Below are 26,076 nucleotides of genomic sequence, written 5' to 3'. Positions count from 1 at the left end.
TAACCTTGGGATTAATGAAATCTGTTATCATGCTTAACAAGTCCTAAAAGCATTATATAAATTCAAAATTGGATATCTCACAATTCTCAGGTGTTTTACCAGAGTATTTCTTCTGGTATCTATCCTAAATAGTCTCTACTAAAAGTAATGATAATAAATAATGAAGTCTCTGATTGTCTATTACTAAAGGTATTCTACAAAACTGGTGAAAGTCTGTTTTAATTACCTATCTTTTTAGGCATTTTGCTGACATTTGCTAACGCTCCTGGATAATTCTGTTTCAATGTAGAGCAGTTAGGATTAGTCAGCACCTCTGTGGCATTATGTGTATATGAGATGCCTCCTAACTGTACTTCTCTATTTAGTGCACAGACTGTAGGATCCAGGTCTGCTTCTGCTCTCTTTTACAGTGGAACAGGAGAACTGGTAGAAAATACTTCTGTGCAGGCACATGAAATGTAACTGTGGTATCCTTCAGCAGCTTTTTAAAATAAAGCAACTTCTACTCCTGTACATTTTAATATAGCTTAGATGAGAATTTTACCTACAGTAGAATATTTTAAATGCCCTTGTAGATCTTTGCCTGGTAGGCATCAATAGGAACTCCTTTGCTCCTGCTCATTTAAGCAGCTTTGCCATGGATGCCAGTGCATGCTTGATGTACCTGTGATCACTGTACACAGTGACTCAGTGGTAACTCGGTGAGATGTGGATGTTTCTGTAGGTGCAGTGCAGGAGGCACAGTGCTCCTTTGACCTGGATTAAATTGGGGTGCAGTGCTGGTGGGGACTGAAACCATTCTTAACAAAGAGTCTTGATTTTTATCTTAGGCAAAATGAACAGGTTGATTTTCTCTTCAGGATGTGTGATGCACAGGGTTATTAGAAAACAAAACAGAAGAAAATTTTTGCACGTTTTCAAAATATGTGCCAGTAAGAGATGGAGCCTTTTTCCCCTCATCCTTTTTACTTTGTGTGTTTACCAGAAGCTCATCATCAGGTGTGGGGTGAGGACAGGAAGAAGAAAGATGTGGCTGAATTTTACCAAAGTATCACGTTGTTTTATGTTGCAGGAAAGGTAATAAATTAAAAACCGTAGAAGATGTTTCTACTTCTCTTCTTCTGTGTTGATTTCGCGCATTTGCAAGAGGTTGATTTGTGAATCTCAGACCTTTTCAATAATGCTCCTCACACTAAAGTCACAGAGATCTGCAGGGAAATCTGTTGTCTTATGATGAGAAATTACTAACTAAATTGCCCATTGTATCTTGCATAATAAATTGAATTTTCCATTATTTTCATTTAGTTTCCTATTTTGGCAGTAATTCCAGTTTTTCTTGGCTTCCTCATCTTTCTTCTTTCTTCTTATTTCTGTTTAAAACTGAATTTCTAGCTATAAGTTTGATTCATTCACTAGTCTGGCTGTAAATTAGGGTTTGAGGTATTTTTTGTTTTGTTGGGGGTTTTTTGTTTCTTTGTTTTTGTTAAAATTCTAACAGGGCTGTGATGACTTTAAAAGAAACCAAGCCCCAAAAAACCAAAGCAGAAATAATTAGCCAGCCAGATGCTTCCATTCTTCACACAACTGAAGCAGAGGAAGAATCAACTTAATGCAATTTCAAAAATAATTTTTTTTAGAGTTGCAAAAGAAAGGCAGAATGTTTTAAGTTTGAAGCCATTTTATCTGCAGTTCTTAAATTAAGACAGAAGAGGAAAATTCTCAGGTAATAGATATTTCTTCAAGTTCCTACTTGTAGGATAGAGAATGAGCTGAGAACAGTAACAAACAAAATATTTGCTGGGTGTAATCTAGAAGTTCTTCTTTGCCTTCTGTTCATGCAGACTGCTGCTTCTCCAAATGATTTGTTGTCTTCTTTCAGCATGTTTTTGACTTACTGTTCTATGTCCAAAATTAAGCTAAAGTATCATCTTGCATTGTTTACCCAAATGCTTATTAAATCAGAGAACTTAATTTGATTGCATTTTCTTGAATTTTTTTTACCATTTCTAGGAGAATTCTTGACATCTTGATAGGCTCAGTGTATTATTGATGTTAACATTAGCACAGATCATCTACTTGATATCAAAGATGGGAGAGTGCTTTTAATTTGTCATTCATGTTTTTCTGCCAAGAGGAGAAACTATGTTACGCTTAGTTTTCTTTTTTTTTTTTTTAATTGGAGTTTGCAAACCTTTAAAATGTACTTGCTCCCTGCTGCTGCATTGTCTGTGTCCAGTGCTTTAAGCATGACAAGGGCAGTGGCAAGTGGGGATGAAGATGTTTTGACAGAAGCGCATGCTGGCTCTTCAAAACAGCCCTGTTCTTCATAATTCCTCAGGTTTCCTTTAAAACCAAAGCTTATCTGTCTCTTGGGGTAGCTGAGGAAAATTCTTGGGAGTGTGAAATAGCTCCAATGTACAACAACATCTGCAAGTGTTTGAAAAGTACTCCTCAAGTAGGAGCCCTGTCAAGCACGGGCCCACTTAGCGAAGTGTTTGTGTACTGAGGTGCTGGTGAGAACGTGGTGATGGACGGGGTGAAGCAGCTTGCAATATTTAATGTTGGAAGCACTCAGGAAAAGAGAAAAGGATGTCTTGAGTGAGGGAGCTGCTGCTCTCTAAAACTTCTGTGTTTGCGAAGAAGTGGCCAAAACAAAATCCTCAGAGGACTGAAAGAACTGAGTGGAAGCTGTTGAAGTAGAACTAATCTGAGGGAGTTCAGTACAGCCTGGCAAGCAGAGAAAAATCTCATTTTGTGTGATTACTGAAAGAAGAAACCTATTTTTGGTGCTTTGAGTTGGGTGACTGTAAAGGAGAGTTAGTTTCTGTTTCTTTGTGTGAATTTTACTTTTGGTGTGACTGCTCAGCTCTGTATAGAAGGAAAAGCCATATGTATATGAATAATTAGCCATGTCACAGCCTGACAGCTCCTGGCAAAATAGTTCTCAAAATAGTTAGGTGCCTTTCATGTTTACTCCAGGTGACATGGATTTGGGGTTATGATATAAAACACACTGAGCTTTTAAAGCCTCTCAGCTGCACAGATGCAAACTCCACTAATCCCGAAGCAAAATGTGGTCTGCTATTCATTAAGTGCAGATGAGTTTCCTTTTCTAATAAGTCCATTAACAGATGCCTAAATTTAGGAACATGTGCAGTTACAATCAGTGGCATATTCTGAACCTTTTTATCTTCTTTCTTGCACTGGAACTTGCTGTGCTCTGAGAGGTTTCAGACTACAAACCCTGATGTGGAACCTGGGTTATTCTGTTGCCTTTGCAGAGTGTTCTTTATATGTAGCTCTCCTGTGTTTCCACTTATTTCTTTCATGGCGATAAGAAAGTGAGGAAAGTCATTAGAAGTTCAGCTTTGCTACTGAGCATCAAACGGAAGCAATCTCAATTTCTGGCACTGCTCTGTTTCCTGGATGCAAACTGGTCTCTCATCTGTGAATATCTGTTGTCTTCCACTCTTACCTGGAAAAATAGTGTAACCAACTAACCTAATGAAAAACTGTTGGTTTTGCAAAACTGGGGTTTAATTTGTACATTCTTTTCATTTGTACTGTGTTCACTATCATGATATTTTCTGGGCATTTTGAAAATGCTATCACAAATGATTAAAAGAACGGCAGTTACGTGTGATGATAACATGATGTCTTTTTCATCCAAGACAGGAGACATGTTAGGCCAGTGCCATAATTCTCACAAAATTGCACAGATCAGAGATTATGGCCTTAAATTGGTTTAGCATTTTCCTTGACAATCTGATCTAATCAGCACTGCAGGGGGGTTTATACCTCCTAACCAAAACCATGACCTGAAACAAGGCTGTCATGCTGCTTGTCTGAGGAATTAGGGAGGTAATTGTACCCATCTCATTCCCTTCTTTCCATTATGGGTACTGCTGCTGGTTCAGGGCACTTACACTGCAGTTTGTGGTACTGAGATTTGTGTATCACAACTGAATAAAGTCACCAAATTAATTTTAAGGTCGTTTTTGGCAGATTATTAGTGTATTATTTGTTATTCCAAAAATTGAGGTATGCTTGCCTACAACAAGTTAAGTTAGTCCCTTTCATACAGAACTATTTGAAATGAGAAAAACAACTTTGCAGTTAAAAACTTATTTCTTTTAATGATACAATGGTAATCCTTTAAGTTATAGTCAATAAATAATTATTCTGACCACTCTTTACCTTGGAGGTCTGTAGTTAAACAATTATGTGCTGCTTTAAATTAATTGATGCTGTCTTAAAATCTGGTTTCCAAGTAGAAGGAATGCAGATGGGTATTGCTTTGGACAAGCTGAAAATTGTGTTTTAGAAAGTCTGAAGACTTGGAACTTTGTACTCCTTAGTCTTTAATATCCTCATAGTGCGTTTTTTGAAAATCAGCCTTTTACACATTGGAGAAAACTAAATTGGTCCCTGACAAAATATTGGTGTCAATGGATACAGAAAGCCTTAAAAGTGCAGTATTGGTACTTGTCAGAGGGTTCTGTGTCTTCATCTGAGGTGAAATGGGTTGTACTTGCAAATTTATATTTCCGTAGATAATCTCATTCCAGTCAGTTAGAAGCTTTTACCCTGTTTTCAAGTTGTCCTGGCTTGTAGTAACTTTATGTTAACTTTGCCAGAATGATGCATGGACCTGTCTAGCCTGATTCATATCCATGGCACAGTTATGGCTAGAGGGGAATTTAATAGGCTGGTATTGGGAACATATCTAGCAGGAACAACAGTGGCCAGGATTTATAGTGTTTTCAGAGCAGAATAGGCCAGATGGAGTACATACAGAAGAAATACAGAGCCCTTACCAAGACCTTGTTCCTGTAAAATGTTGTTTGTGTGCACCCACATCATATAGTTTAGCATTGACTTGATAACGTAATAAAAATTGTATTTCTCCTATGCATTTTCTTACCCATAGGAAAAAACCACTATCATGGAATTTGCTGGTTAATTAGCAGTTTATAAGTTTGGTACTTAAAGTTCTGAGAGCTCTTTAACAAGTCCTTAAGAAGTCTCAAAACCCTCAGGTTTCACTTAAGACCCAAATTTTCCTGTTTCTTACACTGCCCTCTAGCGCTGAGCGTGTTTTGAGAGTTCAAATACCTTTCTTCGGTGTGAAGTAACTTTTGTGCCATGACTTTTTAGGAGCTGTTGGCTTATTAAAGTCTGCCAGGGCAGGAAACTTGCACCTTCTCTTCATGAACATCTGTCCTTGTTGGGTGCTAAGCAGCAGAATTAGACTGAATTTCCACCCTCATATGCACAAAAAGCATGGGATTATTCATCAGAAAAAAACCCAAACAGAAACAAATGAAAATATGGTAGTAGCATGCTAATAGCTTATACCATTATGTATGTGTATTGGCTACTTTAAAATACAATAAAGGTAGCATCTAAATTAATAGCATATAAATCGTGTTTCAAGTTCTAAAAAATTTTAAAAATTGAGAGAGCTTTAGCCTTTTCTTCTGCATGTGCTGTCATATACAGTTTAATCTGTAAAGTTTTGTCTGATTGTGTAGTATTCAAAGTGTTTTCCTGATTTCTTGACAGCTGTTCAGGAGAGGGATCACAATTTTTTTGTTGTTGGGGATTTTTTCCATTCCCTGTCTGTCTGATCTGTCCTGTGTTTGCACTAACTGCAGAGTGTGCTGGGATATGCAAAGACTGGATGTTGAGCTGAATCCTCTGTGTGGTTGTGTGTTTTGTATGTAGTTTGGATCAGGTTTATTTTTTCTTAAGATTAGGGCTCTGCTGCTGTGTCATCTGTGCAGACAGAGTCTGACAGGCTTTGTCAGTCTCTGAGGAACCCTGGCAACTTCAGTATGACTTACTAAGCTGTAGGTAAAAAGTAGCAGCAGAATTTAACCCACTTAGATATTGCATTTTTTCTTAGCAGCACTTCTGCTAAAATCATTTCTTCTGGAACAAAACTAGAATGCCAAGAGGAATTAACTTAACCTGAATATTCAAAACAGTACAGTTCACTTTTCAGCACAAAGCTATATTAATGTTAACACCTTGCCAGCACTATTGTGATTTTTTGGAGAGACAAGTAAATAAGTAAAATAACTTTTTTGAGGGAAGATCTCTTACTGTAACTTTCAATTTTTGTCTTCTGAGTATATGTTTCTGCATGGCTGATGCAGTGGTGCGTTTTGGTGAGCTGCTTCTGCTGTTGCTTGTTGGTGTTTCACCATGCCATGCAAACAAGGATGTTTTCATTTAGAGCTTCACTCATCTGATACAGGATTTATAGCAATGTCCTGCATGGGAGCAGCCTTGCAAGACAGGAGCTGTCAAACTGCAATTTTTGAGGGTGCTGATAAGGTGTTTCATGAATTACAATTGATTTTAAAAGTGTGATCTTCCTCTGTGTATCTTGCTGTGTGACAAAGTTGAGGTAAAGTTTTCACACTTCTAAACACTGTATCATGGCTCTACCACCCAGTGCAAGTGTGGGATTTTTACCTGTCACACAGACTAGCCTCTTGGCAAGAGGGTGGAGAGGGTATGTATTGCCTAACAGATGAAGGGCACTTGTAGAGGAAAAGGATGAAAGGATCCTCCTTCCACAGAAGCTGGAAGCTGAAGCTGGAAGCTGCATGTAGGAAATACAGAGTTTTTGAGTGCTGGGAGAGAGAGCCAGAGTCTGAGGCCATTAGGCCTCATCAGAGAGCTGAGGTTTGTTTTGTCTTTCATGATAGTCTGCTTAGATGCACCTCACGAGTCCACCTTGCACGGTGAGGCAAGGCAGAGCTGCAGCATCACCTCTGTAATCATGGCCCTGCTTCCTCTCTGGGCTGGGAAATCAAAGGTTTGGGCACTGGAGAATTCGGAGCAGCATGTGATCAAAGCCTTTCTGCCTACATCCTGGCATCATTTCCAGCTCATTCTTCTTTTTGTGAGCAACCTGTCCCACCTGAGCACGTATCATTTAGTGCAGTTATTGATGCCTTCTGCATGTCTTTAGCTGACATACGGGTATTTTTGCAGACAGGGTGTTTTTGCTGACTTACTGTATCCACCTTCTTGTTACTGGCACTGGCACTTAGTGAAATCAGTAGATAAGGTTACACTGCAGGCTTTGTAAAGCAGTTCTGTTTCCATGGAAGGGATTTTCACAATGGTAAAGCTTTGATATGAAACACTGCTGCTTTTGTGAATAGACCTGCAGTCAAATAAGGGGTAGAACCAAAATGAAACTTAGGGACTTGTAGGAAAAAACAGCATGTCTGAATCTGTCTGTGTAACTGTTTTTGCAACCCTTTTCTTGATCCATTCTCTTAATTGAAGAGAAAAAAAAAGGTTATCATGAACCTGTTCATGATAACTTTTCTTAGGAAGAAGTGTTGAAATCTGAATGGAGCTGAAAGAATGAGCCTCTCTTAATGAAATTCAAAGGCTTTTATGGAGGTTAAATACAAGTTATGAATTAAATGATTGTGTTAATTGGTAATAAATTAAATACTTGCTTTCTTCAGAGGTTATAGAACAAAGCAGCAACCAGACAACAAAATGTCTGTCCCTTATTATCTCAGTGGTGTTTCTTGATTTGGTTTCTCTGACTTATTTTATACAATGAGTATTAGAAAAAAAAGAGTGAATTTCTGTCTTGGAGGCTGGTCAGTGAGATCACATGAAGCAATAGTTTTCTACTAAGATTAATTGCGTAACTAGGAAATGTAAGTATGAGCTAAGGAGATGATTTTGGAAAACAAGCTGGGGGGTTTTTGGCTCAGGTAAGCGGTGTGTGACCAATTCCAGGCTGATGCTATGACCAGCCAGGCTTCTGGAAGGAGACTTCTTTGGCCGAAGTGTGCAGCCAGCTGATATCTGTATAATAAATCTCTGGTACTAATTGATTTACCTGCAAGGGTGTCAGCGTGCCAAGAGTTAATACCAGGCTCATGTCTGAGAACAGTGCTTTGCATGGTGTGTAAAGTTAATGTAGGGAAAACTCCCATGATAACATTTGCAGTAATGTGCTGCAGATAGCAGGTTTTCCTCCCACAGGAGAAATGGAACTGATCTCTCCTTTTTGGTAATAACTGAGCAGATGAATGTGCCTACCTTTGTATTGCTTCAGGCAGTGCTGCTCATGGGTCACCTTTGAGCCTTTGCTGCCAAGGACCATTCTGCGATTGCAGAAGTGCTAAGGAGGCCTGGCTGGGAGACCTCAGGCCATGACCTGTTTACAGAGGTCAAGGCATCAAATGCACTTAATGACTAGTCAAAAAGCAGCTGATGGTCTTGTAATCATTATTGTTGTTTCTTGTGAGAGACTGGCTGAAGAAAGTTGCTTCCCTCAAGTGTTTTTAGCCAAATAAAGGAAAGAAAGACTTTGTCATCAGAGATGCATGCTTAATTCCATTGATTGGAATTGTAATTGAAAGTTCCTGCTAATGTTGTTTTTTTTTTTTTCCTGTGGAGCAATGTATTGAAATAACATGTTTGCTTAGCATACAAAAAATTACTGCATTTGGTAAGTGGTTTAGTAGTGCTTGTAAATTAAATTCACAGATATCCTTTGCTAGAAAATCTTAAACTGAGATACAACCTGGATTACTGAGCACTTTTTCAATCAGAAAACAGCAAGAGATTCATAGATCACTTTAGGAAATACTCTTGCCCACAAAATCATTTGATAAAATTCAATATATGCCTGTGTGAGAGGGAGTTTGTAAAGACAGTTGTTTCTGGGATGGCTCTTCATCCATGAAAAGACAGAGACATCTGTGACTTCCCATGCTGCTGTGGTTTTTGAACTGGTATTCAAATGCTATTCTGTCTTTTTCAAGTTAGGACCCTCTAAAATGATCTGAGTTTATCAAACTTTAATCTTTTCCAAGCTCTTCTCTCTGACATTACCATGTGGTAGCAGGGCCTGTCAGAATAGTTTCCTCCTTTGACTGAGGGGTTTAGTTTGTCTTTCATCTTTGAAGAGTGGGAGCTGATTCCCAAATTCAGGCTGGGAGACAGTACTTTGACAGGTAAAGAAACATTTCATATTTGCAGAGGTGGGAACATAGTGTAGGGAAGCAAGCACCATTAGTTTCCTGTCAGTATTGCCAGGGAGAAGGAGGAGAACATCTTGAACAAATCAAACAACTTAATCTTCTCAATTTATGTTTTTGCATTTTGAGTCCTTTTTAGTAGGAGATCAAAGGATGCTTCTTGGATTCTTTGGGAGTCAGGATTCGGATGGCATATTCTGCTAGTACATAAACTGTTGTCTTTAGGTGTTTCCATGAAGCTTAAACCAGCTCTCAGGCCTTCAGGTGATGCGGGGTGCTGAGGAGGACTTTGGGGACAATTGAAGTTTCTGCCTATGACTCATTGGCAGTTTTTCAAAAGATTCACTTATAAAAATTAAAGTCTCTGTGTTTGTAAGTACAGCTCTTCAGAAAGGAGAGTTCTTTATTTGATTGGGTCACTGTTAATGGCTATGGTGACTGTTGATAAATAATTAGACCTTCCAGAGAAAGAAGGTATTTTTTTCTTTGTGAGGCTCTAGTTTATGTTGACAAATCAGAGTCAAGTAAGGCATTTGATCTTGCTTTACTGGTGTTCTGTAGATTGTAAAGTGTTAACAGAAACAAGGGGTTCTCTGGGTTAGATTATGTGGTCAGCTGTGATGTGTCTGTCACAGAGAGCTCACAAGTCGCCTTGAACAGACTTTCTGAGCAACTAAACATTGAGAGTGAATACTGTGATTTCATTGTACTGGAGCTCTTCTTAAATTGAATTCTAGGTATATCTTTCCACCTCCTCTCTGTTTGGCATAGCAGCCGGAGGTGTGGCCTTGTGAAATGAAAACCTTTTCTAATGACATAAATATTAGAAAGTGATGATCCCAGTAGCATCATTGAACACACCTAAATATGGAGTAAAAATTCAAATAGCCTGGATTGGTAAACTGGACCATAAAGTTATTGCATGTCTGAAACTGGTTTGCTATTTAAACGTGGATGCCAAGCCCAGTGAATTTTTTCTCTGTTGACTATGTAGTTTTAAAGAACTTATTTTCCACACAGACTTTGGCAGCTGTTTTGTGCATTATGTACAGATGCTGTGTTTTTCCCCTTCAACACTTCAGTCTCTTCCTAGCAACATAATCCAGGCTGAAATTAAATAGTTCATCTTAGTATATGAAAGCAAAATAACATTCTTTTCTGATAAGGCTCCTTCTGAAATTTAATTAATTTAGATTTATCAGTCCTGGCCTGTAGTCAGATTGTGATAAAAAATAATTGTTTCTACTTAACTTTATTTGAATATTGAATTTTCAGCCTTAGGTGCTAATAGCTACACTGACACAAGAATATGCGACTGTATGTCATGGGAAGACTTACAGGCAGCAAGTGGAGCTGAAGTTACCCTTTGTAAAATAACAGATCCTTGCAACTCGTGGGATGGAGGTCTGAAATTGTTTCCTTCTGTCTTCGTCTCTCGTAGAAGCTCCACCAAAATTGGAAGACAACCCTGCCGAAGCATTCACCGACTCCTCCCTCTTCGCTCACTGGGGCCAGGACCTGAGCCCTGAGAACAGACGGATCGCCCTGAAACAATTCCAGTACTACGGCTACAACGCCTACCTGAGTGACCGCCTGCCGCTGGACAGGCCCCTGCCGGACCTGCGGCCCAGCGGGTGAGTCCTGCGGGCCCCCCCTTTCCCAGTGCGGGGTCCCCCCTTTCCCAGTGCGGGGTCCCCCCTTTCCCAGTGCGGGGTCCCCCCTTTCCCAGTGCAGGACCCCCCTTTCCCAGTGTAGGGCCCCAGCTGTGCAGCCTTCCCACTCTTCATCACCTGGAAGTGCTGTGTTGGATGTAGGTTACACAGGATGGCCAGAATGAGTAATTTCTATCAAATGTAATGAAGGCTGTAAGTTTCAATTGTCTTCTGAAAAACTGCTGTGCCCTAAGTCAGTCCTGTTAGAAGTCCCAGTAAGTATTCATTAAAATTTCTTCAGCATCCATTGGAAGATTAAGCTCACCTACAACTTACATTGGATTGCAGGTGTGTTTTTTCTGCTAAAAGAACCTTTTAATGCTAATTTTCAGTTTTATCAGATAATCAGGCTAAAGAAGAACTGTTTTCTTTGCAAGCCCAGAACTGCCTGATTAAGGTCGGTCAGCAGTGAAATTTGGGAGCTTCAGTGGTGAAATACACCTTTGAGCCAAGCAGCTGAAAGCCCGGGGATCCTCCTGCCCTGGGCAGTTCTGTGCTCGGAATCATGCGTGTCAGGCAGGGTGAACGCATCCAGTGTTATTCCACAGTGGCCTGGGGAGGGGGATGGGACCAAGGGAGGGAACAACCTTCCCTTCGGTGCATTTGAGGCCTGTGTGGGTAGGACTCTTCAGAGACACTGAATGCTCAACTTTTTTTTGATACATCTGATCCTTTGAACAAATAGCAGCTCTGGAGATGGAGAAATGGGTGGAGGGAAAAGTGCTTTTTTTGCAGCTCATTAAAAAAGGAAATCATTAAAATAAACATGCTGGGCACTTACTGAATCAAATGGGATCTTATTCACTTATTCTAACCAAATATTTAATAACTAAAGCAGTAAGCAGTGCATTTTGCTGCACATTAAGTTGATGATAGCAAAAATATATGAACCCCATCCCAGGCAGCACTTAAGCAGTATCTATGCTGTATATTATTATGTATTGCATTTTAGAAATATTTTTGTTGCAGATTTGCTGAAATACTGACTTTAAGGAAATCGAAGTCCACCCAATTGTATTTGTGTTTTGGTTAAATCAGTTTAGCAGTGCCTGTAGGGACAATCTCTTTTTTGTTTTTTAATTGTAAACTAATCCAGAGGAAAAAGAAATCTTTTTAACTAGACATCAGTGATAGAAATGTTTCGGTTCTTAGCTCTTTTGAAATTACTCTTATGAATGATTTAAATATAAATTTTTTATAGCTATGTGTTTTAAAAATTAAAAAGATGGAGAAAATGAATGTTACTGTAGCTGAAAATAATATAAGGTTCGGATTTTAAAAGAAACTCCAGTTAGAAATGAATCATGATCCTAATTCCTGTGAAAGTTTTTGTCCTTTGCTGACTGTCTGCCAGAAACATGATAGACATCACAGTATGTTTAGGGACACATACATGCAAAATAATGGCTTAGTAATGGTAGCTCAGGCAGATTCCCCACACCCATTGTGGCTAGGGAGCAAGCAGGGACTCTGACACTGGAATGTAGTGAGTTCTGATCCTGAGGGAAATGAAGTGTGTTGTCAGGTAGCATGCAAAGTGTTTGCTGTATCTGCAGCACCCTGTGGAGTGCAGAGCTACAGGTGTTCTGAAAGTCATGTTGTTGAAAAAAGAGCTCCTGCTCCTGACAGGCAAATTCTCATTTGTGTGAGAGCACATGCATGAATGTTTTGGAGAAAAAAAAAAAATCTACCCTGTGAGAGTATGGTTCTAATGTATGTTTGGGATTTCTAGCACCTGGTTTTTAAGCCAAGTGTGTAAGTCACTTGGCGAGTCTGTATAGCTGTGTTTAAATTATCCTTGGGCAGGTACTGGGCTCAAGCAGCACAGCATGAAAGCCAAGGACAGCTTGGTGTGAAGAGAGCGTGCAGCAAGTGGCACGGAGACCAAGTTAGTCAGCTTTGCTGGACCTCAGCAGTTGTGGTATTTCTGTTCTGACCAGAAATGCACAAAAGTACAGATATGACAGAGGCACCACAGTAGCTCTGGGCAGAGTTAGCCAAGGTCTAACCAAGCTCATTAGCCTGGATTTAGCAGTGAATTCTGCAGGAGTCAGCATGACAGTGGAATCCCAGCAAAGGCTTGTGACAGGTAGATAAAGGAGTGGAGCTCACATAGTTCTGTCTGGGCTCAGTAGCGGTCTGTCATCTGTATTCAGAACCTATCGTATGAAATACAGGAATTTGGGAAGACAACAGCATTTGTAAATGAAATCTAAGGTAATTCATACACTGGTAGCCCCACTTGAGACCAGGAGAATCAAGTGACCTGCCAAAAGTGTGATATTAGTAGCCCCTTTTATATCATACTGGTGTGACTCAGCTTTGACCTTTCTGCCTGCAGTGCTCTGAGAATTCACATCTACAGATCTTAGCAGGGGAGCTCAGCATGTCTTTGCAAGGTTCTGCAGTGAGAAAGGCCATTCCACATGTGTAATAACACCAAATTATAACATGCAGCATTTTCTAGGGTTGATATTGTCAACATTAAATGCCATGGCAAAAGCAGAGGACGATTGGAGATTGCTGAGCCGCAACACATATGGAGAAGAGGGCAAAAAACCTAGCCTTGCCCAGTCCTCCAATGTGGGTGTCATGAAGAGGCAGTAGACCACGTTTAGTAGTTAATGCAGTGAGCTCTGCCCAAGCCTCTGAACTCTGGCCTCTCTAGAAAAAGGTCATCATCAGTCAGATGGAAACATCCAGCAGAGTAGAGTTGGGTTAGGCTGTGGCAGTTGTCACTCCTTTCAGAGGGACCTTCTCATGCTTTAGGTACTGCAGAGTGGTTTCTGACCCTCTCTACAGCTGTGAGCCTCATGTCCCGTTCTGAATTTGGTTCCTTTTTGCTGTGAGTATTTGTGCTAGTACAGGGTATCCCCAGCACAGTCCAAAATAATCTCTTAGAAGTAAATAAGAGATTAACTGCCCTGGATACTTCAGCACCCTGAAGGGGGCACAGTTTTTGCAATACTCAGTATGACAGTGCAGGCTTTATTGTGGAGTATTGCATACACCATCTCTGCCAGGGCCTCCACTGATTTAGTGCTGCTGAATTTGGGTGCTCTGCTGTTCACCACCCTTCTGTGCATCTATTAGTCCATAACCTATCTGCATCACAGACCCATAAATAGCTTCTGGCTCTAATGAACTTGGAAGCACTGAGGAAGGCAATGTTGCCGTTGTTGCATGCAGGAACAGAGGATAATAGTTCTGTGTTAGTTATAATTCTGTTGCGCTCATTACTTTTAGTAGGGCAGGCAGTACCCACAAAGCTTGTTATGAGTGAAATGTGAATGAAACACACTCATGCAGAAATTCATTATAACAAGTTAGGTTGTTTAGGGGTCCTGAAGGTGTCTACCAAACTCCTTTTGAGTGGATGCACTTAAGATTCTACTTTGTTGGCTTGTAAATTTTTGTTGCCTGATCTATTGTGCTGAAGCACACATGGGAGAGGGAGGTAACACTCCTCTTTGCTTATGTGATGAGAGAGGGAGGCGTAATGGGAAAGGTTTGCAGTAGGACCCCAGCAGAGGAACTGTTTCAAAGAGTTTTGCTCCTGCATGGACTGTTACGAAGGAGCCTGGCCAGTGAATGCAATACAACCTTTTCAGTCAGTGTATCTGAGTGGAAGAAAGCAAAGAAGCAAAAGAAAGAAAGGTAGGAAGGGTGGAAGGGAAAAGAAGCATTTAAAGCTCAGACATTTAAATTCTGTCAAATAGCATGGTACTGCATGTGGCTTACAGCAGGTTTGCCCTTTTCCTGGCTGAGCCAGTGCTGTTTGGCATCTAGGCAAGTGCAGAGAGGTCCTGTTTGCTGTGCAGAGAAGGGCTTTGGCTATTTTGTAAGCACTTCTTTCAAACAATTCACCGCTCCCAAACTGATTACTTAGAGGCTCAGTTTGGCAAGGGACAATGGTAGAAGCCTTGAGGACAGAAAACCTAGGTTTGTGATAAAGTGGGCACAAACAGGGCAGGCAAGAGGTCCCCTGAATGCAGATGGGACTACAAGGAAGAAAAGTCAAGCACTGGCTGATTGAGGAGAGTGATGTGGTTTAGGACAAAAGTTGTTCATTTGTGTCCACCTGTCCACAATGTCCATCAGCATTACGGTGGTAAACACAATCCTGGGTGTAGCATGCATCAGACTTGTATACAAGTTTTTCCTTTATTAAAACTGATGTAAGAAAAATATATGATTTCAAATAGTGAGGTTCAGGCTGGGCATTTGTATGTTACCTCTGCTCCTCCCCAAAAGCCAGCTCCTACAGACTTGCATTCTATAAACCTTTGCTTCCACGTGTCCCTGTGAAAGAGTTCTGTTCTGCTGGGTTTATTTTAGTGATGGATATGGCTCCATGTTAATTTCTGACCAAGTTCTTTTGTTGCTACTGGTAAAAGAGAGCATTAATATTGCTTGTTGTATTTGATGTTTCAAAGGAGTCATTTAAAAAGAGCACAAAAGCCTGTAATGTATTGTTTTGGACAGAAGTCCTAAAATTACCAAGGTATTCAGCATTCTTGTTAAATACCTAATGTTTAATTCTGTCATATTTCATGCTCTCTTTAACTTAGCTCTCTACCTCTGATTCTTCTTTTTCTCGTCTCACCTTTGCCTTCAGAGTGGCTCCCAGCAGCAGTGTGTGCTGCCTGAGCAGCCACCCTCTGGGATTCTGAGCTGAGCTTCAGTTTTCCTGTCGGGATGTAGCTCCTCAAATGGCTGCTCTAGAAGTGTTTAATATCTCTGGCAGTGATATCAAATCTGCTGCAGTCTTCAGGCTGCTGTAATAACCGAAGTTAATGATGATGTGCATTTATACAGGAAAAAACCCACTTTTTTATGCTAGCCTTGTTAGCATAGCTCAGCACTTAGAATACAGGTAATAGCAAAAGGAGAAATGATCACATAATGAAATTATAAACATAAATGCATAAATAGTCGTGCTGAAGTTCTTACAGTACTCTGTTCTTTTAGCCAGAGTTTTAGTGCTCTTTATTTCATTTATGCCAGAATGGGATTTTTTTTTTTAACTCCCATGTATTTGAACTTCTGTTTACCATTTTGGCTATGGACAAAATATTACAAGTTCTTGAAGAAAGTACAATTCTGTTTCTGCTTGTGCTTCTGAGACATTCTTACCCTGTTGGAACTAAAGCTCGCTCCCATGTATGTTCCTCAAACAGCACTTGAACCCCAAATGTTTTAATAATATGCTTATTGTATCTTATGTTTAAAAAAAAAAGTGGAATATATGCTGTAAGTGGATTTTTTTTTTAACCAAAAAATGGGGTTTTGCCATTGTTGGCTGTGATACTCTTGGTGAAAGATTTTCAAAGTTTGCAGAAAATAATTTGTGTTCATACTTTATGTACATACTTGTAGAAGGTCCCAGAGATTAATACAGGAAATCATTTTTGTTTTGCTGCTTTAATGCATAGTTATGCTAAAGTAATTTTAATGACTAATGACTGGCTAAATTGAATTATCACAATGCATAGAGGAATATAGTTGTCTTATGGACAAATATTTGACAGAAGCTTCATAATGTATGCTGCCCTCCATTTACCAGAGCTGTGCTTGAAATAGAACACCAGGAGTTTCTCTAAATTTCTGGTAACCATGACAACTGCTACTTTAGTGTTATTAGCCCAATGTAATTTAGCAGAGTGGGTTGCTCGTGGTAATTTTTTAGCTTTGTTGAAGTGATACTCGCTGTTGCAGCTCTGAATGCCATTTGGAATGTGTATTTGAAATTCAGTGGTTACACCGAAATACGCTGTGTGCCTCGTGGATGGTTTGTTTGGGGGGAGCCTCCTGGTGTGAGGGGCAGGTCCAGGGCCCGCTCCGAGCCCAGGATGAGCCCTTGGCGGAGCCATCATTGACACTTGCACGTTGCGGTTGCCACGCAACCACTCCATTCTCCGAGCTTAATGGATCTCAGATTTCCATCCATACAATTTCCTCTCCTCTTCCCCCCTTCGGCATATTTTAGACACACCCCCTCTTGTTCTGTAGCTATTTTTTGTTCGTTTCTATCATTACGGAATTTTATTCCTCATAAAGCTTGGCATAAAGATGATGACAGACATACTTGTGAAAATGCACAAGTCCTCTACATTTTGTGCAGGATCTGGGGCTAGGTTAATTCTGATTTGTTTAAATAAATAAATAAAAAAAAGGTAGGTAAATTTTATTGTCATTAGCTGATATGAAAAACAATGTGGACAGGAAAAAGCGTTTTTTAAAAACTACACACTTCGAAAAGTAAGTGAATTTGAGCTGGAAGTAAAGAGAATGAATGAGTCTAAATTTAAAAAAAAAAAAAGAAAACATGAACTCAATTTAGGAATGTACCCTCATTGAAAATTAGTCTTCTTGAAAAGACTAAAGAAATTAGACAGAACAGGAGTCTAATTCTATTCTCTCTTGTCATTTGTAGTTATGTTTTAAGGTATGGTGGTGCAAAAAGAGAATCAAATGACAGTCACAGCATTAAAAGTGTTGCTCTTGCTTGTACAAGTTGCCAGTAATGAAAAATTTTGTCCAGAGTGATAAAAATTGAAAATATGTAGGATGTAAATGAATGCAGATGGGAAAACCAATACAAATAGTTTCTTTTAAATGGGTGGAAGACTTATCAGAAGCAGAAATTTTGTTTGAGCTTTTCAGTTTATGCATGGATTTATGGCAGGGCAGCATTGTAGGTTCTTCAAGTGGTAATACTGAAGATTATTTAGTAGGTTTATACCTGTTAACTAGTTCATAGTCTATTAGAAGCCAAATTTTCAAAACTTGGATGTGTTCACTCCATTTTCCATGAACAGGTCTGTTCTTCAAGGAGCTGGATCTGTAATGGTTTTAGCATCTTTTGGAAAAATGTGAGTGTTAGTATTTAATAATTCTAATGTGATTATAAGTACAGGGGCCTCCCAGCCACTTTGAGCCTGAAATATGCACATTGGAAATCCTTCTGTCAGATGCCACTTAAACCTGGTGGCCCCTAAAGCTCACATTTGCCAAAGATGCACCTCACATTTGACAGTGCTCAGCCCAAGTAAATCTATACCTGCTTCAACTGCTCAGTCATCTGGGCAAGACTTTTAGAGATTGTTTTAAGCAGGACTTTCAGAGATTGTTCACCACAGAAGGTGATCTTTCTTTAAGGAACAATTTCAGAGGTTAAAGTACTCACTCTAGGGTACAGGAGGCAGGTGTGGAAATCTTTTCTCCTTAAGAAATTTTGAAACCTAATGTGTGTCTATACAGTTGGGACTGTTTAGCCTGGAAAAGAGGAGGCTTGGAGGGGATGTCATCAAGGTAAATACCTGAAGGGAGGTTGCAAAGAGGGCAGAGCCAGGCTCTCCTCAGCGCTGCCCAATGGCAGGACCACAGGCAGTGGGCACAAACTGAAGCACAGGTTGTAGAGCCTCCACCATTGGAGGCATCCCAACCCAGTCTGGATGGGGGAAATGCTGTTCCTGGGCAGCTGGCTCTAGGGGACTGCACTTGAGCAAGGGGTTGGACGGGATGACTTCCCGAGGCCCATTCCAACTTCGTCCATCCTGTGATTTTATGGCATCCCGGTAAATTGCCCTGACACTTGACTTGCAGGCTCTGCGAAGGGTCTTTTATTCCTTCAGCCAAAACAGCACTTTTTAAAAGGAAACAGTAAATATTAGCTTGAAAAAGAAGTAAAAATATGTTTACAAGACCTTCTGTAGCATTATAACCTAGAAGATTGGACATAGCCATAAAAAGTGAAGTTTAGGGTTTAAAATGCGTGAGCATTCATTGGAACAGGTGCTGCAGGTCCTTCCTCCAAGGGATTTATGCTAAACATGAGGTTAGAGAGACTTGGTATCACTCCAGCTTAGTTTAATTTCTCCACAGAAAGTGGAATGACCCTGAAAAGGGGGACTGAAAAGAATCCCACCAAGCTGGCTGGTAGTTAGCTCTCTGGGGAGATTGGAGAAGATTGACCTCATGCTCCCTCTGTCCTGCTTGAAGGTTTTAACTCCTGAACTACTGGCTAAAAGAGGAAAACAATGCTGCCTTGCACTGATTGTCTTCTGAAAGAAAATGAAGCTCCCCTTGCCTCTTAGTGTAGTGCTTTATCTTGCATAAAATCCACTCCTGAAAGCTTTAAAGAGAACTTTTCATTCTGATGGCTGAAAGCTTTCTTACCAATGAATAGAGGATTACCACACCAGTGGAAATACAAAATGTTTTTGGAGAGAAAGTTCAGACTTGTTATGCTGCAAGAGATCAAGCCACAAGTGGGAATCAGTAAATCCAAGCACCATTTTAATTACTTCCCTCTGGTATTGATGCCATGGAACAAAAGGCTGTGGATCTCTGTGATGAGGTTTCATATTTGTTTTTAAGAGGTGTATGAACCAGGTTATTAAAAAATATAGTGTACACTTTTAAAGACTTGAGCTGTTAGTACTTTTTCCAGACTGTGTTTTCTGTTTTATATGACTTTATAATTCTTTTGCATGATGACAGAGACAAAAGTACCTAAAATATTAAATAGCTTCTTTAATGTGATTTCCATCAATTTCAAACCAATAACTGAATTGATAAAATTGGTTGACCAGCTGAATTTTGAATATTACGTGTATCTCAGTGGGTTTGGGTGTCATGTGTCCTACGCACTGATTTTTTTCAGTACCTGTAAAAACATAGAAGTAAATTAATCATCTTGATTGAATTTAATTTTGTACAACATCCAGCACATGAAGAGGAATGCTTTTGTGATACTTCTCTGTATTTATTTGCTACACAAATTCAAATACAAAATCCAAAAATAATTTTTCTCTTTGACCTGGAGAACAGATTTAGTTAAGGAGTCATATTCAAGCATGATGTAAAAATTCTGAATCCATCCATGCTTTCTGTATGGAGAACGTTGGCTGTTAGTAATGCTTTCCACAGTTTCCAGGAGTTCCTGGATGTAGTGGACTCTGGCATCTGGAGAGAAGATAGCCACTCAGAGTTGTCAGGAGGTGGAAAAAGGCATTAACATCAATCATTTCCATGTTCAGAGTCTATCTGAAAATGCTGCCTGAGTCAGTCTGTGCCTAATTTTCACCTAGTAAACGGTTTCAGATCTGAGAAAAAAGTAGAATTAATTGTTGTTCAGAAACATTGCATTAAAATACTAAAATCTGCAGAGAAAAAGTAGTTAATTCCTTTTACTCAATTAATTTGTGGCTTTATTTAAAAAGCAAATATTTTGCTGACAGTTTAAAATGGTAAAGTGGTAAAAGAGCTTTCTACTCATAGTTGAAAGATTTGAATCCTTTTTGGAATGAAGGAGGTGAAAAAAAAACCCAATAAAACACTAAGGAGCTTTAAACTTGTGGGGAGCACTTCCATACTGCTGTTTCCTTAAGCAAGTTGGAATGTGGCTGAAATACCTATTTTTGAAAAAGGAAAGAAAATGCACCAGGTTATGAGAGTAGTCCTCTTTCTGATTAAACCCCTTGACTGAGCTTACAGGTAAGTTTTCCCTTGTATGTATTTTTCTGGCTGCACCTTCTGTATCAGCTTTAGTAGCAGGATGTTCTTTGGAGCTGTATCTTCTATGCATTCTTATGACTGAGGGTAGATACCTCTGAAACAGCTTTTGTTTGCAATGTGACTTCCAGCAGTTTACATCTTTTTTTTTCTTCCACCTTTCACTTCAGGTGCAGAAACCTCACGTTTCCTGACAGTCTTCCCGAGGTCAGCATTGTGTTCATATTTGTGAACGAGGCGCTCTCGGTGATCCTGCGCTCCATCCACTCAGCCATCGATCGCACTCCTCCTCACCTCCTCAAGGAGATCATCCTAGTTGATGATAACAGTAACAACGGTAAAAGGTTTTGGTTCTTCCCCCTCCTTGCCCCGAGGCTGGATCATACAAGAGAAACCTTGAATTCTGTCTCTTGCTCATCCAGTTGGTGTCTCAAATGTTACCGGTCTGTTTTCTCCCTTATCTCACCCTCTTGCTGGGCTGTCTTGAGCTCTGCACCAGTGGGGCGTTTAAAAGTGTGTACAAAAGATAGAATGTTTAAGGTGTCTGGTAGGCAGAATTTTGAATGTAACAGTAGATTAGACCTAGCAAGTTTTACTCTTAGTACTTCAGAGTGTTTTCAAGCTCACATGGTTTCTGTGTTTCTCCTGTTTCCACTGTATGATTCCACATACATACTCTCTGTTTTGTATAAAATGGCTTTCTGTGCTTTAGATTTCCAGTTCTCTTCTCCTCATTAGCAGCATTTACCTTGTTGTTTCTCTGCTGTCTGTACTCAGATGTTGCTCTCTATGATCTGAAGGATTGCCCTGCCCATCTCTGATGGTTCAGTGCTTGCCAGGGTGTTTGTCAGTGAGGCCATGTTGGGCACTATTTACAAGTCTTATTTTCTAGCAGCTTTAGTGATGAAATTTTAATAAGCACAGAATGCTGAACTTAAAGAAAAATTCTGCTGTGCTGGGGGGGTTAATTCTGAGCTGCTAAAATACAAGGAGAATTTGAATTTATTCTGTTGAAGGAAAATGCTGAACAAAGGGTTTCTCTTATCCTTGCTATCATGACTGCTGTTATCTGGCTATATCCCTGTAGCTAAATCCTCTGACTTGCTGCTGATCACAAATGTATCTCAGATTTGTACAGAGGAGAAACTTATTGGGAAGCAAGTAAATAAGTTCCCCACCCCCAGGCTATGCATGTCATCATGTCCTCTTCTGCTGACTATGAATGAAGGAAAAAGTACAATCCTGACTCTTTAAAGTACACACAAAACTCAACAACTTGGTGCAGGCCTATGCCTTAAGTTTTGTCATCTCCCTTCTGCAACACCTGGCACTTTGATAGGAAAGAACACAACACTGAAATCAGCTTTGACTGGTGAACCTGGGCTCTGCAATTTGTTTGTGTAAATTCCTTCCTGCACCTCTTAAATGAGAACTCAAAGAATCTGAGTGGCTGTTGGTGCTGCAGAGCCTGAGGTCTCTGGATATGGATAAACTGGCCACAAAGCAGACATAAAAGAAGAGAAATAGTCTGGTGGAAAAAAGTGGCTCCTAGAGTTTGAGTCTGATGTATAATTTACAGGCAGTTATTCCAGTGGGCACATTGCAGAGCAATGTCAGAACCATCAGTGTTTCTGAGAGCCTGTCATCACTGTGATGAGCTCACTAACACTCTTTGCACAGTGCTCTACACACTTGTCAAAATTATTCTTTTTCATTATTTCATACCTGAAATAGATAAGAAATCACAGGAACTACTTTATCTTTCAGGAAAACCTGTCCAGCCACCTTTTTTGTTAGTACCAGTATTGGTACTATACTGTATAATATTTTTATGATTTGCTGTGCCTTTTATTCAGGCTTGCCTCTCTTACCCTCCAGTGCCTTAAATCCTTGGGTTCCTGGCCCCAAGCAGGGAGACAGAAATTGAGTGGAAGGTAACCTTTGGTTTGGCTGCCTTGGCTTGGTGTTACATGTCATTTTATACAAAATCACACTGTGCAGAGCTATAGTTAGTCTCACAGAAAAATTCAACTCTCTACAGGATTTTATGCTACTCCTCTAACCCTTCCTCTGGCATCTCTTCCCTGCAGTAGTAAATTAGATTTCTACAGTCCTCTTTATCCCATAATGTATGCTGAAGACCTGGTAATAGGCATATATTTGGAGCAGATGGATGTTTGGAACAGGAGCAATTGTAAAGATGATTTATGGGCTTTCCTACTATTAGTTTAAATCTTGAAATATTTATTTTAAAACTTACTTTTCCTTTTACAATATTCTGTTTTCCATTCTTTTTTCTCCCTTCCAGCATTGCTGAGACGAATCCTTTATGTCATTCTATGTTTTTGTTAGTAGCTCTTTAGCTTGCAAGTGTTGCTGCTTGTAAGATAAGTGGGTTACTCTGGGTTTCCCTGTAATGTTACCTGAGGGGGCAAACACTTGGTTTGTGCATGAAGTGGGCTCCAGCCTCTGCTTCTCACAGGGATCTGTCAGAATCCTAATTATAAGTGGTATTTTTACTCTCAGGCTTTTGCCAGGGATGGCAGCTTCTCTAACTTGATGGAAGATTCCTTTCTGTGATGCCACAGCCATGGACTTCACAGGAAGGAAAAATCACACTGTGGGAAGTGACTAAAAATAAAGAGTGAGACCAGAGATCTGGCAGAGTCCAAATGGACACGTTTTAATGAATCCCGATTTTCTGTAGTCCTGTATTTTGGAAAAGAACAATGGAAGAACTAGATAGGTTGGTTGGTTTGTTTTTTTTTTAATTCCAGAAGGCTGATTTCAGAAACCATTAATTCAAGCATAGGCCCAAAGTCTGTACATTTGTCTTGAACAATATGTGCTATAGTATTTTATTTCATGTACTTCAAGGTATGTCAAGCAAATTATCTATGACTTTCTCTAAACCTCAGTGCAGTTTTTCAAGTTCCTAGTTATGTTTCAGGAGACCTCAATTAACCTCTTTGTGAAGTTTCCCTTTTTTAAAAGAAATGTTTGGAGTTCGAAAACTGTGAAAGTGCCACTATGTGCTGTTTAAAAGCAGAAAGTAGATTTTGCAGGTCCTAAAATTTTGTTCCTTTATTTAATAAAGCCATTTGTGTGGCTTAATGTGTGTATTTCACCATACTATCTTTTCTGGTGGAATTTTGATGAAGATTGCTCTGAATTGTTTCACATATGCTGTTAGGTATGTTAGTACTAGAATTTAATTTAATTGAAGGATAAAGAAGGCACATTTCAGCGACTACTGTGTACTGTATAATAAGAACAAAAATTTTATTTAAACAAGCCAAGTATCAGTGTTGTTTATTTGTGTCTCATTTGGGTCTCAGTCACATTGGTGACTAAGCAACTGCACAGATTTCAGATGTTTTACTGTATTTTTAAGTATCAGATCAGAATCTTTCCCATTCTCCTCAGTAGGGCTGTCTGCTTTGCAGAGATAATGTGCACATAAGTGTATCATTTGGCAATATAATTATTTATTTATTTTTGCCTTCAGGAGCAGCAGAATTTAATTTTTATTTTCAGAGGAGAGGCTTAAAAAAATGTAAGTGACCACACCCATGACTGCTAGTGGTTAATTAGACCTCAGAAATGTATTTAGAAGAAGCATTGCCTGAGCTGGAGACTACTGGCGTTGTGGTTTATTTGCCCCCTGCTCTGTGGCATCCTGCTCTCTGGAGATGGGGTTGTGACCTTCTGTGCCACTGGAGCTCTGGCTTGGCTTTTGAGTCCTTTTGCAGGCATTGAGCACCACTGCATTACAAAGTACCTCTTGAAGGTATTTTCAGATGATTTGAAATTTCTCTAAAAAATCTCATTGTGAGCCATGATGAGTTCAGCTTCATGGGGAAGCAGTGGGCATTTGTGTGTCCAGAATATGCCTTGCAAAATTTAATACTATAGCAGTAATTATCATTCTCTAGGATATTTTTTTTTCATATAACAGTTAATAATATTGCAGTAGAGGCTCAGATTTTACAAGGTTTTTTCCTTTTCCTTGAAGCATTACTCATGAATGAAATATTCCTACATGTTCAGTGTAATGATTCTCATTTTGTCCTGAGATTTCCATGAATACAGCTATTGAACTGCAGTAATAATGCTGGATACCACAGGATGTGAATTTTATGCTTTGCAGTGTTGAGAATTAACACAGACTGGTAGAAAGTGAGTAAGGTGCAACTGTATCTATCACCTGTGAGGGGTTGTCCTCAGAACGCTGAAAAGAAACTTTTCAAAAAGCATCCAGAGTTTTTCATTAAGAAGTTGTTTTCTTTGGTAATTCCTAAAAGATATTTGGGAATAGAAGATGGTCTGAATTTTACTTTTTTTTCTTTACAAAAGCAGTGATGAATAGGCCTCAACACTGCTGTTGAAATGCATGCTAGATTTCATAGCACAGCATAATTTGAAGATGGCTTACTTGTAGATCATACAACTATGAAAAACCTATTGATAGCAATCTCCTAGGGAAAACCTTAAGTCTTGGTTTCTTTCTGTTTTGCTTCTTATTCTTCCCTTACCTGAATGTCAGGAAAGTTCCAAGACAAACAGAAACATCTGAAAACAAGGAAATAGGCAAACTATATCCAAACCTGCATTCACTTTTGGGCCATGATTTATGCATCAGGAAGGCAAACTATATCCAAACCTGCATTCACTTTTGGGCCATGGTTTATGCATCAGGAAGGCTTTGCTTTATCTGCCTAGATTGATTCTCTGCATTAGTTGAAGGTCTTGATGCTGAAATCGTTATTGCACAGTCTTTACACAAGCAAGCTCTCAGAGGGGTTGACAGGGACTGACATGAAAAGAGGGCTGTGCAGTGCTGGTTAGGAATCAGATGCTAAAAGGCATATATTTATCTACAGACCAGGAAATCTGTTCCCAGTGTGGATTCGAGAACAGTGTTGGCTGTTGTTACAAACTCTGCATTTTACTTCAGTAACGTTTAGCACTGCAACTGGAATTAATGAAGGCAATTCTTTGAGCATATGTTCGCTGCTAAGTGTTGTGTGCTGCTGCTGGGACTGCAGTGAGGTGTGCCAGCTACTGGGGATGCGTCTGAAAAGATGTAAGAAGGAAATAACCAGAGGCAAACCCTTGTCCTCTGGCCATCTGTTCCAGCCATCAGCAGAAGTTAGAGCATAATGTTCTTATTCAGGGGTGTGAGAGAGTGGCCTGGCCATGCAGTTCAGAGCTCTGCTGGAAAAAAAAATACGAGCCACTAATGTAAATAGACTGTGAGATTTTTGTGAGCACACTGAGTCCTGAGGATAGTGTCCTAGACTGGCTGCAAGACTGGTCTCTCCTCTTACTGGTCAGTCCTCATGACAATGGATTTGGTTCCTGCTTTAAAGGGGAGAGGTTGTGGAGTAGGATATCAAAATGAAGTGAGCAGCAGACAAGAGAAGGACAGTGCTGATGAATAAGGCCCTTCTTTTCATCCAGGGGTGGTCTAGTTCCTTGGTCTTTATTCTCTCAGTCCTCTTTCCTTGAAAGACTCCTACCCTGGCAGTCTGCCCTTTTTGAATGCTCACTTCCTTGCCCCATTCCATATGACTCATCCTACTTTGTGGGCTTGTGTCCTTCAACTGGGGTCTCCATTTGGCATGTTCTCACATTCCAGGGTACCTGTGCTTCTTATCATCTCCTCCATCCCAGTGTTTGCCACACTTTCTCACAAACTGTGTTTTTCCATTTTCCCCATCTCACCATTCAGCTTTCCCTTGCTTTTAGCCGCAGTAATTAAACTCCTGCCTGAATCATCCGTCCCTGCCTTCCTCCACCCCCAGTAATAGTCT

The 26,076-nt window shown here is 39.9% G+C and overlaps 1 protein-coding gene across 3 annotated transcripts in view; it reads left to right on the top strand.

Annotated features, from left to right (window-relative positions):
• GALNT18 (polypeptide N-acetylgalactosaminyltransferase 18) overlaps positions 1–26,076 on the top strand; it is a 209,147-nt gene that overhangs the window by 83,805 nt on the left and 99,266 nt on the right. For all 3 annotated transcript variants that reach the window (XM_032112176.1, XM_032112175.1, XM_032112177.1), the window contains exons 3-4: positions 10,471–10,663; positions 20,431–20,597. In XM_032112176.1, coding sequence (XP_031968067.1) covers positions 10,471–10,663; positions 20,431–20,597 — 360 coding nt within the window. The remainder of the gene's footprint in view (positions 1–10,470; positions 10,664–20,430; positions 20,598–26,076) is intronic.

This window comes from Corvus moneduloides, chromosome 6 (genome assembly GCF_009650955.1).
Source record: "Corvus moneduloides isolate bCorMon1 chromosome 6, bCorMon1.pri, whole genome shotgun sequence".
In the NCBI taxonomy this organism is placed as follows: Eukaryota; Metazoa; Chordata; class Aves; order Passeriformes; family Corvidae; genus Corvus; species Corvus moneduloides.
The sequence above is the reverse complement of the archived record's forward strand: the minus strand, read 5'-3'. Positions and strand labels throughout refer to the sequence as shown.